The 14,395-nt window shown below is 32.1% G+C and overlaps 1 protein-coding gene across 7 annotated transcripts in view; it reads right to left on the bottom strand.

The window, feature by feature from the left end:
- Window positions 1–404: 404 nt before the first annotated feature.
- Window positions 405–14,395, bottom strand: part of LOC144854184 (dmX-like protein 1) — a 64,022-nt gene continuing 50,031 nt past the window's right edge. For 5 of the 7 annotated variants that reach the window (XM_078712082.1, XM_078712083.1, XM_078712085.1 and 2 more), the window contains 7 exons: window positions 13,666–13,813; window positions 11,804–11,864; window positions 10,922–11,052; window positions 10,030–10,110; window positions 8,925–9,069; window positions 6,995–7,212; window positions 405–3,569 (listed from right to left, as the gene is read on the bottom strand). In XM_078712082.1, the coding sequence (XP_078568208.1) occupies window positions 3,390–3,569; window positions 6,995–7,212; window positions 8,925–9,069; window positions 10,030–10,110; window positions 10,922–11,052; window positions 11,804–11,864; window positions 13,666–13,813 (964 nt within the window). In that variant the 3' untranslated portion in view covers window positions 405–3,389. The remainder of the gene's footprint in view (window positions 3,570–6,994; window positions 7,213–8,924; window positions 9,070–10,029; window positions 10,111–10,921; window positions 11,053–11,803; window positions 11,865–13,665; window positions 13,814–14,395) is intronic. The other 2 variants (XR_013614529.1, XR_013614528.1) reach the window with 2 other exon arrangements.

Here is a 14,395-nt window from a genome sequence, read left to right as displayed (position 1 = left end):
AATTTAATTATCATTGTATACACTAATATGAATTGTACGGTCATATTCCACATAGAAGTTTAGTAGTCGCAAATCGGAATCTCTAAATTCGTCGTTATTGTCACTCTAGAGGCAGTAGCGTAACACACGGAGTAAAGGTCCCTGGTTTAGCACTCCTAAAGGCCCTCCAAAGCTGGGTAGTTGCATTGGGCTACTGATGTTCTGGGGCCCTTTGAGCTCTGGGGCCCCTGGGTTAGCCAGTGAGCGCTCATAGCCGTTACGATACTGTCTACAGGGTGAGGGAGCGAAGCGAGCGTTGCCCATGGTATTGGTAAATTCTTGTCTTACTGTACTTTATCTGCTGCTTTATAAAGGACTGCATTTTAATAACAACAATTATAGACAAAATCTTATATAATATCATTAAGTTTCATTTATTCTTTGACGTTCGAAAGAGTATTCATAATTTAAAACTATAGCTATCAACGTAAATATACAACTATTGTTTCATCAAACCTTACTGTGTTTTTATATATACTTATATATTATCAAATAAATGAAAGCAGAAAATAACCCAAAAATGTCCATCATTTACACTTATTATTTTATTACCGCTATACATGTATCATTAAATGATATATTCTTGCTTTACATATATCTAATTTACATAATAGACGATAAACAATTAGTTAATTAATCTAAAATAAAATATTTTTGTTACTACTTCTTAATTGCTGTACGTTGGTACAACGTTTAATGCTGGTAATATAAGTAAATAGTACATTATTCATATTAGCCTCGGTCTCATCCAAATACAATAAACTTGATTGACCTTATATTTATCTATTTACGAATACAAATATCATAATTATTACAAATAATGTTTAATGATATTATTTAGGCCGGGAGGACGGCGGATTTGGTTTTATTCATTCGCTAATCATGATGCATCTAAAACCAATACGTATTCCGATTACACTAATTCTGCAAAGTTGAATTGCTTATGTTCAGTTGAACTATCAACTTCTAAAACACACTAAATGACGGTTTGTTATTGCTATTAAAAATTAAATATTTATTTGTAACGACATATAACATTAACATATGGAAAATACAACATGCTTCCTCGCCTTTTTTTTTTACACTTTTTACGTTTCTCGTTTTGGTAAATCTCTAGCCTATAAGGTATTTAACACAGTAAATCAATAACACTGATTTGATCTCAACATAAAAAAAAATACATTTCTTCCGGTGAGAAATGACGCCATAAGATACGTAGGTGGGAGTACTAGATCGACCCACACACACATTACAACATCTTAATATTATGCTTATATAAAAATGAAAAAATGTATGATCGTTTATAGGAATAAAACTGCATAGACTATAATAACATAAATAACAATAAACGAATCCAATTTTTATTAACTATAGGCTTATCACGCTTATTTTTGTATTTTCCTATATTCATTAAAATAAAAATCGATTACGTGGAATGGAAATAAAAGTTGAATGTAGCCTAAAGGATATTAAAAGTACTGATAATAGATGATATGAATAAGAATGAAAGAAAAGATAATGATATATGGCACCTAACATTTGGCAATCCTGGCTTGCTAGGTCAATATAGCGTGCATGCATCAATATACTAGTGTGAACATGCGTGCATAAAACAAAGGCCAATTTACACAGACGAGTGGTATGGTAACGGTAAGCGGGAAACCGCGTAGCTTGTCCCACGTTGAATCTGTATCTATCCTGAGCGGAAGCCGCCCGTCCTCTCCGCGGGTAAGTGTAAATGGTCATAAGCAATAACATAGATTCTATGTTTTTTATTACCGTTACCGCTTGTCTGTGTAAATTGGCCTTTTCGCTGACATTAAGTCGACGGATAGAAGTGTACCCCTGAGAAAATTAATGTCTATTCAACAAATTTTCAAATAAATAATTTTATATTTACAAAATTCAATTTTTATAATAAAAGTTAAACACAACCGAGTAGTGAGGATATCACCAAATCATTGGCGTTTATTTTTACAGTAGAACCTCTGCTTTGGGACACTCAGGAGACACCTCTATTAAGGGACACTCAGAAGACACCTCTATTAAGGGACACTCAGGAGACACCTCTATTAAGGGACACTTTCTCGTGAACGAGGGGGTTTACACAAGCAACCCTGAATCCGGCCTTGTTTTTAAAGGGGAGAGATTTATCATTTATCTATTTATTATTGTTTATGTATTTAAATCACTGTGCTGTAGAGATACTCTCAATCAGTTTTACTTTTTAGTGACCTTTAACCTCGTCTTCATTTACTTGCTACAACATGCGCTACTCAGCTTAGCAACACCAGGACCAATAGTGTAGCAATATCTGGACCAATAGCTAAGCACACCAGGACCAATAATGTAGCAACACCAGGACCAATAGCTTAGCAATATCTGGACCATAGCTAAGCACACCAGGACCAATAGTGTAGCAACACCAGGACCAATAGCTTAGCAACACCAGGACCAATAGTGTAGCAACACCAGGACCAATAGCTTAGCAATATCTGGACCAATAGCTAAGCACACCAGGACCAATAGTGTAGCAACACCAGGACCAATAGCTTAGCAACACCAGAACCAATAGTGTAGCAACACCAGGACCAATAGCTTATAACTTATAAACATGATTTTTACATCAAGGTTTTTGACAAATAGTTCATTAGTTTTTTTCCTAACAAATATAGTTTTGCTTTGTCTCTATATACACACAATAATTACAGGAGCATTATATAATTATGTACACGCATAAGAAACAATATTAATAGTTTCTCTTCTTTTATACGATTTGGCCACCATGAAAAGATATGCAGTTAATATTTGGTTGCAATACTATATTCTGCTTAAAAACATAAAATAGTTGAAATAGATAAAAAAAAAATAATGGTAATCACAGTAATTTGTTATTTTTCAACATAAATGGAATTTTGCAGACAAAAACAATAAAAATTCATCTCATGAGCTAAAGAAATAGACAAATCTCCAGAACAATACAAACATAATGTTTCTGTTTGATATCATCAATATTGACAAATTGATGTATATCTCATTGTGGATTCTAGGTAAGTTTGTGTAGTATGAAATTATCGTTATATTATTAGAAAAGAAAATGAAGAATTCTTTAAATTGGTCCCCAAGGCAAACATTATATTCTTTCTAATTCCTGGTGGTCCAAGCGAGACTTTACCAGCAATATGACTTTGTGCATTCAACTTTGAAATTATTATTTCATCAAGTTCTTTCTAAATCAGATACGTTTGGCTTGTTCTTTATTCCCTAATCACTTTCATTTTCCATATTGTCATTTCTCTAAGCAGCTTTCTAAAAGATTTAACCTTTCCTTTGCTTTGCTTTAAAAGCAATCACAGTGTACCTGGCATTTGAATCCATTTCATCGTTCCATCAACACCGCATGAATAAATGTGACTGTTCGACATTACAGTTATTTGGATAACACCACTTCCAGTTTGTCGGAAGAACGTGTTTCTTGCATGTTGCCCTGGTAACGAGTAGCGAAGGTTGTGAACAGACAATCCCCAAACCTAAAAAAAAACAAAAACCAAAAACTGTTTTAAAATTTTCTTGATTTAATATGGGAAAAAAAAGTTCACCTCTAACCAAAGGTGTGATGTATTTCCATTATGTGATCGGAAGCATAAAATGGATTTTTTTTTAATGATTTCCTATAATTCATAATCAATTAATGGAAGCATCTGTTTTTTTTATTCATTTTTCAAATTTGTTTGATAAAGCATGACGACACGATCGCATAGTCAACAAGGCAGTTCAATTTGTCAAATATGTAATTGAACAATGCAACAAGTAAAAATAAGTTTTGTGGGTTTTTTTAAGATTATTTTGTTTTTATATAGTTAGCTACAGTAGTACTGTAAATAAATAATACTGTAAAATGAACAAAAATTATGATTTCACTTAATATAAAAAGATGATTAAATTTAACCAAAAACCATTGTCTGACAGACAATTTAGTCAAATTTTGCATAGAATTGCAGTTTTTCAGGTAAATAACTTTTTTTTCAGATCCAATGTTTGGTCAATGTCAAAAACTATTACTGTATGTGACATAAAAATGGCATATTCAACAACAAAATATTTTTCAGGGGACAATATATCATATTTTATGTATTTTGTGTTTCTATCTCAAATACACACTGGATAAATCAAGCGGCTCTCTCATCTGATTATATTTAGACGATTTACTATCATCAACATTGTTTATCAGTTCTTGATAATTGACATAATTGCTTTAAAATCCCTAGACTCTGTTTACAATACTAGCTGTTGACCTTTCTCAGTATTTGTGTATCTGACGACAACTACTTCATATAAAAAATGCATGAAATAGATCAAGTCTTATAATTGGCAAAGCTAGCTAGCACTTTGTATGTTTGACTAATTAAGAACGTTACTGCATATTAAAGATTCAACTGTATGAACTACTGTACTGTAAATTATACCTCTAATAACCTAATTAATCAAATGAAATTAACGAGCATCATTCTCCCGGACACTAGACCTGACATTTATCTTCAGGCACAGGTCATAAATTCAGGGAATCTTAAGCCTAGAGAAGCTAAGATCTGAGAATCTCACGCCTATAGAGAAGCTAAGATGTGAGAATCTGAAGCCTAGAGAAGCTAAGATGTGAGAATCTGAAGCCTAGAGAAGCTAAGATGTAAGAATCTCAAGCATAGAGAAGCTAAGATTTGAGAATCTCAAGCATAGAGAAGCTAAGATGTGAGAATCTCAAGCATAGAGAAGCTAAGATTTGAGAATCTCAAGCATAGAGAAGCTAAGATTTGAGAATCTCAAGCATAGAGAAGCTAAGATGAGAGAATCTCAAGCATAGAGAAGATAAGATGTGAGAATCTCAAGCATAGAGAAGCTAAGATTTGAGAATCTCAAGCCTAGAGAAGCTAAGATTTGAGAATCTCAAGCATAGAGAAGCTAAGATTTGAGAATCTCAAGCATAGAGAAGATAAGATTTGAGAATCTCAAGCCTAGAGAAGCTAAGATTTGAGAATCTCAAGCATAGAGAAGCTAAGATGTGAGAATCTCAAGCATAGAGAAGCTAAGATGTAAGAATCTCAAGCATAGAGAAGCTAAGATTTGAGAATCTCAAGCATAGAGAAGCTACGATGTGAGAATCTTAAGCATAGAGAAGCTAAGATTTGAGAATCTCAAGCATAGAGAAGCTAAGATTTGAGAATCTCAAGCATAGAGAAGCTAAGATGTGAGAATCTCAAGCATAGAGAAGCTAAGATTTGAGAATCTCAAGCATAGAGAAGCTAAGATGTGAGAATCTCAAGCATAGAGAAGCTACGATGTGAGAATCTCAAGCATAGAGAAGCTACGATGTGAGAATCTCAAGCATAGAGAAGCTAAGATGCGAGAATCTAATAAAGAATCTTTCTCATTACATTTTATAAACAAAGACATCTATCCCTTATTGTAAATTAGATACCATAGGTTCAAGCAATTATACTACATGACACTATAGCTACATATTCTAAATAATGTGATAATAACAAAAGGTATTGTTTATAACACATATTATACATGGTACACTCAAGTGAAATCAGACATAAGTTGGAATTTTCAAAATTGAGATTTTTACAAATACTGAAACTACATAATCCAAGATTTAAAATACTGAAAAAAATATCTTGATACCATTAAAGATGTATTGTCCCTTGAAACACAAAAAAATGAAGGTCAAAATATTCTAAATTTAAATTGGCCATATCAAAGTAATATTAAAGTAATTCACTTTAAGTCGAAAATTCGAGCCAAAAACAATAAGTTTACGTAATTAACAGGTAAATTGATTTGATTACAAACCACGAGTACGCATTATGCATATGCTAATTATGATTGTTTACAACTCGTCACGGTTGAGAAGGTATTTTCACACAGATCGTGAGGAAGTTTTATGATTATGCATACAGAGTAGCCAAACAAGCGCGTTTCATTATGGGATATGTTTTGATCGAAAACTTTGACTGGAAGTAAAAGTTATTTTTTTAACAAAAAAACGTCTGTATTTCAGTTAAATTATTTTTTTGTCAACAAATTTTTGGTGATAGTTAATAACTATTATGATACTCAAAATGACCCACCTTTTTCGAAATCTGTTATTTTTTATTTTTTTGGAATTAGTCAAAGGGACAATACATCTTTAAGTTTACGCCTTAGTAAAGGGGTATTCTAATTGTTGTATTTCAATGAAACCTCGCACCTTTGTCCATTAACTGTTGTTCTATTACTATGCTCAATTTTGATTAAAAACAACACATGAGAACATTTTCAATTTAAGCATAAAACATGATTTATGAAAATCATACACAATTTACACCATTTTTTAACAGACGACACAAAATGTAAAATTCCTGCATTTATTTGTCTAAAAATAGAAAAACACCTATGCGACTTATGTCTGATTTCGCTTGAGTGTGATTAAGAAACAAAGAAGCTATAGCAATCATTCCTACGTATTTATTATTCATTGCGGACACCTGCATTTGTTACGCTTACAGAAGATAAAAAAATACTATCCAATCGCTCTTGTAAATCACACAAATTTAAGTGGTTCAATGATAAGATTTGTCTTTTGTATCAAGCTTGGTTGTTACTAGTTTTTATGTTAAATGAATCTTTTGTATATTTGCACAATTTTGTATTTTGTGTGTAGAAACTAAACAAACAAAAACAAATTTTTCTTATGCATCAGTGAGAAACCATTACAGGATAGATAAACTATTTAATAATATATCATGCTTATATACTAGTCCCATTTGAGGCTTAAGAAGTTGAGTCCTGAGTTACAACCCTGGAACTAGGTCAGGATTGAACCCTGGACCATAGGATTGGAAGGTAAATTGTGTTAACCACCAAGCTACAGCTCCACTATCATTACAATATTAAAAGTAAATTATATGAAGCATACCTTAATATTGCCTTCTGCTGATCCTGTGAGAAAGAAGTCTTCATTAGGATCTACTGCTATACATTTGATACCTGAATCATGTGCCGTGAAAGAATGTCGTAGTTTTCGTTGTCTTATGTCAAAGATCGCAACCTCGCCTTTTTTGTTACCGGTAATTAGACTTTGTTGGTTGGGACAGTATGCTATAGAGGGACAACCACCATCATGGCAGCTAAAAGCTAAGGATGACAAGAAATACAGTACACAGTTTTGTAGACTACAATAATTATAAAGAAGATACAACTCTCTCAATACCAGACTCTTAAAGACCGGAAATGCTTCCGACGACCAAAAGGTTGTTCCAATTTTTCTTTCAACCATTAAAAACACATTTTGATTACCAAACTTTCCAGACATATTAAGATAGCCCAAGGGTGTCCAATATTGGGAGAGTTGACTATACATACTTAATCTATGAATTTGTAAAAAATGGTCTTAATGGAAATCATTTTATTAAAATGTATTGACATACATTTTAATAAAAACAAGTAATAAAATAAAAAATACAGAGTTAATTCTCTCAGAATCAGACAATCTTGGGCCATCATAAATGCTTTACGGAATGTATTACAGTTTTTGGGTTTTTGAGAGAGTTGACTATACATACTTAATCTTTGGATTTGTAAAAAATGATCTTAATGGAAATCATTGATCTACATACATTTTAATAAAAATAAATAATAAAATAAAAAATATAGACCGAGTCAATTCTCTCAGAATCAGACAATATTCAGCTATCAAAAATGTTTTAATTAAGGATTGCATTACATATTTTGGGGTTTCAATTAGTTGAGGAATAATTTTCCATCATTTAATATTATTATTTATCAGAGCATTATTATACATAAAATTAACATAATCTTTCATATTATGGCGAGATGTAATAAAGCATTCATCACCTTCCATAGGGCCTACTAAAATATAAATGCTGTTACAGCAAATGATTAATGGTGACACACTGCTGCAAAGTGCTGCCATTGTATTAGATTATGAATTAATTCCAACTAATTTCAAATGAGAATAATAGAATTAACACACAAAGTTCAAATTAAGTGGGATATTCATAATACAAAATTAGAACTACACGAATATAGTCCAAGCAGGACCATTAAAAATATGTTCATTTTTATTTCTTGTGTTTGAATTTATTCCAAGTGTGATTATTGTGTATTGGCCACACATACGGTTTTATTATGTTTCTTTTTTTACTCACTGTGTATATGCCATGACATTTCTACCACACATTCTTTTTCAATTCATTTGTGTAAATTATAAATCGATATGATTATTGTATTTATGAAATTTACTAATTGTTTCCTTGTTGTACAACAGTATAATTAATTAATTAAATTAAATAATTAAAACAAACACACAGGTGGAATACAGTTTAAATGCAACACTTCCTGATAGGTGGGTGTAAGACTATTTGCAGTGTATCAAGACATTTTAGAGTGGGTGATTTGTTCACAGTGACTCCTACCACATAAGATATATACATTTGTTCTCTCACATTTTAAATATTTACAATATGCACTATTTCTATGAGAAATAAAATCGCATTATATATTTAGATATATAGCTACTATATTTATTCTATTTAAAATGTAATTCTAAATGTATTTCAATATGCCAGTATACCGTACGAGAGTGATTGACACGTTGTAATTGTTTTTGTTAGATTTTCATTTATCTGTTTCTGTATATCTCAGAGCAAACATAATTTTTATGTATATTTTATATGCAAATGACAATAAATGGAAGTAATTTTTCACTGATGAATGAATGAATAATAAAAAAAATGTTATGCATCTCTTGGTTGTTAGTTTTACAGCAACCAAACATTATTCATTGATTTTTTGAATTTATTACTAAAAGTGTTTTCTCAACATACCATGTATACATGCTTTCTTCTTTGGCATCAGAGTGTCCCACAGACTAACATTCTTATTCTCAGTCGATAACCCTGCTGTTGCTAATAGACTACATGATCCCATGAATGTAAAATCTGATACTGTTTTATTGTGACATTGCAGTGTCTGTGAATAGAGAATATTTAAAATGATTATTATGAAAACAAATTATCCAACCAATTTGTTTTGTTCTGATTGAGAAAATTAGGATTAGACTGTCTGCGGACCATGAATAAGGAATAGGGGCTGAGATGGACCAGTACACTAAGGTAACCTCATATTCTTGCAAAAGACGCACTGGGTTCACGAACCAGATGTGTCCAATGAACCTTTTGCGATAAGGCTTGTTCTACAGTACAACCAGAACTATATGCGAGGATAGCCTTGAACCTGTACTGATTTAATAGCTATGGTTTATCAAGACTCTATATTAACTAACCAATATACTAAATATAATATTAAATAAAAAATAAATAAAAACAAATCAAAACATTAAGATATAATAATTTGCCTATTTATTATTAATACATTGGTGAATATAATAGCTAAAATGTAATAAAATACACACTAAAAATATTTAACCAACAAAACAAATAAAATATCGTTCTATTTTTTTGTTATTAAAAGCTACATATCTATGAGTGAGTAAATATAAATTAAATAAGCTGATTATATTGAAGATCAAACAATTTTATAATTACTATATACAGTAAGTATAATCCCATGATCCAGTATAATCCTACCTCCTAATCCATGGGACTATAGTCAGTCATGGTAGTAAGTATAATCCCATGATCCTGTATAATCCTACCTCCTAATCCATGGGACTATAGTCAGTCATGGTAGTAAGTATAATCCCATGATCCTGTATAATCCTACCTCCTAATCCATGGGACTATAGTCAGTCATGGTAGTAAGTATAATCCCATGATCCTGTATAATCCTACCTCCTAATCCATGGGACTATAGTCAGTCATGGTAGTAAATATTTAATATATCATTTTAATTGATATTTAAAAGAATCAATTAGGTCCTGGTAAATTAATGATAATCATCGTTAAAAAAATGTTGAATGAATGGACTTACAAGGAACGGTTTGGTGACAGATGGCGAGTTCATTCCCACTTGCCAAAGACAAAGTTGTCCACTATCGTCACAAACACCAAACTGAGAAAGTAATATTTCAATACATTATATCTTTTGTTTCAAGTTAAACATAGAAAATGCCAATTATGCTTTAAATACTGTTAATGTACAATGGTCCAAATTTAATTGTTTGGGCCTGATCCAGTTTGTTTACACTTTGCATTTCAAATGGCGGCTCTGACAATTCCTTTACCTTATTTTCTCAAGCTAAATTGGTCTTACAATTTCAATGAAATTGCTATTTTTTTTATCTACTCAGAATACCTAATTTTTTACATTACATATATTGATAATAAATAAATAAATGTTAACTTTTTGGTTAAACCAGTTGACAAGTACTTACTTGCTACGTTTCAGCTACTTTCAGTAGCCTTGATCACGCAAATGACGTTGACATGATGTTCTGTCATTCGTCATAGTTCGGTGACTTGCGCCATCTATGATGACTTAATAAAAAGGGACACCCGAGCATCCAAAGGGGGACACCAGCAGAAAGCTAAACATCAGACGAAAGATGGCGCAAGTCACCGAACTATGACGAATGACAGAACATCATGTCAACGTCATTTGCGTGATCAAGGCTACTGAAAGTAGCTGAAACGTAGCAAGTAAGTACTTGTCAACTGGTTTAACCAAAAAGTTAACATTTATTTATTTAATATATATTTGAAACCAGATGAAATTTTTTGAGAATATATTGATAATGCCGATATACTATACGACTATGGAAAATCAAAGCTTTAGCGCTGAAGATGTCGTTGAGTATCAAGACAAATAAATAAACCCTACTAAACCCATTTAACATATTCAATATCATAACAAAAAAACATACCTTATTGCCTTGTACATTAAAATGGAGTTGTGTAACTTTAGGAAATTGTCCAGGTGGCCGATGCATGTAAATCCTCTGGGAATGACCCCATTCCCACATGGAAACACTACCATCCTGGGATCCACTTATATCTACAAGTAAAAAAATATAAAGCAAAAATAAATAAAAACTGCATTCATTTCAAACATGCATACATTCAATCTTTAATTTAATAGTCTTTTAATTTAACTTGTTTTATTATATTATTGTTTTTGTTATATTTACGTGTTTAATGCAATACTTTGTAATTTTTATATTTTTTATTTTAGATTGTAAAAGGATCCCAATGGAAATAAGCTGATAAGCTTTTTGGGCTATCCCCTGGAAAATCTTTTATAAATGTATTATTTGTAATGTCCGTAATTTATGTTATCACTTTGTATATGTATTTTTTATGATAATTTTCCTAATAAATACAAATCAAATCAATCACAGAATTTGTATTGTATAATAATATATTGAGTACAGTATATAATATAGGACAAGGCAGAACAAGGAAAACAAATGATCAAATAAACTGTTTTTAAGTTAATAATGGAACTTTGAGATTGTGAATTATAAAAACAAAGCAGTAAGAAATTAATTATTACAAACTGGCTATAAAAAAATATACCGTGCGTAGAAGAAAAATAAGTGAGAGTTAACCTGAGGAACTAAGCAAATAACTCATCAATCAACACATTTACTAACACAGTCAATAAGTGTATTTCGTAACTACTATAACAGACTAAATATGAACCGCATTGCTGCTGTAAGTTTTATATAAACACACTGAAAGGTCTATGACATAATAATCAACACTGTATATTGAAATTAATAGCGAAAGATAATGAAGATACTTACAGTAAGGAAGTGTCGGGTGAGATGAAAGACGCCTAATATGATATGTTGGCCGTCTTGAAATCTAAAAATAAACCATGCAGATAATTTACAACACAACTATCATATTATTATAATGCATAGTTATGAAAAGGATTGTTAACCAAAAGCTCTGACCGCCGCATTGACTATGAATACTAACCATTTTTCATCATAATTCTAAAAATACATTTACCGTTTTTATTGTTAAGAAGGGGTTTAGTGGGGTGGGGGGGGGGGGGGTGTGTGGGGGTCGGGGGGTTGGGTGGTGTGGTGGTCGTTTATTTAGGGGAGGTGTTTGTTTGGTTTTGGTGTAATATATAATAACATGTATAATCAAATAAATACCCCATAGATTTGAAAAAAATACAACACATAATATCGAGAAGTGATAAAATACTGTGAAAATTGTATCAAATTGGTAAATTGTAGATCATGTCAAATATAATAAAGGTCCTGGGATGTTCAAAATGATGTCGGTCTATAAATAAATATATAAAAATAAAAAATCTAGTTTAAAATGTGAGACCAATTTAAACACAATTTATCAGGGTTTTCGTAATACAATTCTTTTATAAATAGAGCATAAAGCTACTGTATAAATAGATGTGTGCATAAACAAACAAACCAAAGCCTTATAAAACCTACTTTAAAATTAGATCCACAAAGAATGACAAAATCATAACAAACAGGATATATATTACAGTCAAGTATAATAATAATTAGTGTAGAAGTAATAGAAGCTACTGTAACTTCCATACAAAACACCCTCGCTGGTCCAAAATATCAGCTTTTCAATAGGTCTGAGACCGTTTTGAACCTTAAAGCTATGTCTACAATATTAACACTAGTTTGACAAAAAAAAATATGGTAGTGATATACTCAAATATGGTAGTGATATGACATCATCACGTCCACATATGGGCACTTTTTTTTTGTCACATCAAGTTGGATAGTGTAGACAGAGCTTAAGAAAAGACTTGTTTTGTCGTTTTGGGAGAGAATCAGTAGTAGCAGTAGTAGTAGTAATAGCAGCAGCATTAGCAGCAGCAGCATTATCAGCAGCAGCATCAGCATCAGCAGCAGCAGCATCAGCATTAGCAGCAGCAATAGCATTAGTAGTAGTAGAAGTAGTAGAAGTAGTAGTAATAGTAGTAGTAGTAGTAGTAGAAGTAGTAGTAGAAGTAGTAGTAGAAGTAGTAGTAGTAGTAGTAGTAGTAGTACAAGTAGTAGTAGTAGAAGCAGTAGTAGTAGTAGTAGTGGCAGCAGTAGTAGTAGTAGAAGTAGTAGTAGTAGCGGCAGTAATAGCAACAGTAGAAGTAATAGTAGTAGTAGAAGTAGTAGTAGTAGTAGTAGTAGTAGTAGTAGTACAAGTAGTAGTAGTAGAAGCAGTAGTAGTAGTAGTAGTGGCAGCAGTAGTTCGAACAGTAGTAGTAGTAGCGGCAGCAGCAGTAGTAGTAGTAGTAGTAGTAGCAGCAGCGGCAGTAATAGCAACAGTAGTAGTAGTAGTAGTAGTAGTAGTAGCGGCAGCAGCAGTAGTAGTAGTTGTAGCAGCAGCAGTAGTAGTAGCAGCAGCAGCAGCAATAGTAGTAGTAGTAGTAGAGTTAGTAGTTTTAGTAGATTAGTAAATAGTATCAGCAGCAGTAGCAGCGGTAGTAGTAGTAGTAGTAGAGTTAGTAGTTTTAGTAGATTAGTAAATAGTATCAGCAGCAGTAGCAGCGGTAGTAGTAGTAGTAGTAGTAGAGTTAGTAGTTTTAGTAGATTAGTAAATAGTATCAGCAGCAGTAGCAGCGGTAGTATTAATATAAAGTGAAAAGAAAGAATTTATGTATACATGAATTACGTACGACATTTGTACCCCTGCCTGTTTGTAGATTCTGACCATCTAGTAGGCCAGGCAGGAGAGACAGTCCCATAGTGTTAGCATTTGGTATTGATGCACTTCGTTCAGTTGAGTGATGTACCATTAGAAACTCATCTTCTGCTACAGTCGCTCTGAAAAATAGATACAAATATTTATTCATTGATTGAATGTAAGTGTTACAAGGATTGGAACATTTAAAAATAAATCACTCAAATTATGCAGATTATTTTTATCAGGCGTGGACCTAGGCGGGGATAAAGCATATTAATTTATCCCCCACCTAAATTCTTGAATTTAACAGCCATGTCTTTTAAAAATAAAATAATGATTATTTTTATTTTTCTGCGACGGATCGTTTTTATCATTTATGAAATATTTAGCCCCCCACTAATCTATAATGCTGAATCCTTCCCTGTTTAATGCACTGTCAGTTCGAATTTTGCCAACCTAATTTATCTTAGAAACCATTAACAGTACAGTAGGTAATCCTTTTGTGTCACACCCCACCTACACTTTCTCATTAACCTACTCTGTATAAAAATAGCTCCTGCTTTAACATTTTATAAATTGATAAAAATCAATGTTGCCCTTATCTTGTAACATTACAACAAGTCATGTAGCACCACAGGGACTTATTTCATGACACTTTATTTACTTCTCTATATGAAACTTTATTTAGCTAATAAAATGCATAGCAAAAACATACAAAAAAA

Source organism: Antedon bifida, chromosome 10 (assembly GCF_963402885.1).
Source record: "Antedon bifida chromosome 10, ecAntBifi1.1, whole genome shotgun sequence".
Lineage (NCBI taxonomy): Eukaryota > Metazoa > Echinodermata > Crinoidea > Comatulida > Antedonidae > Antedon > Antedon bifida.
The sequence above is the reverse complement of the archived record's forward strand: the minus strand, read 5'-3'. Positions and strand labels throughout refer to the sequence as shown.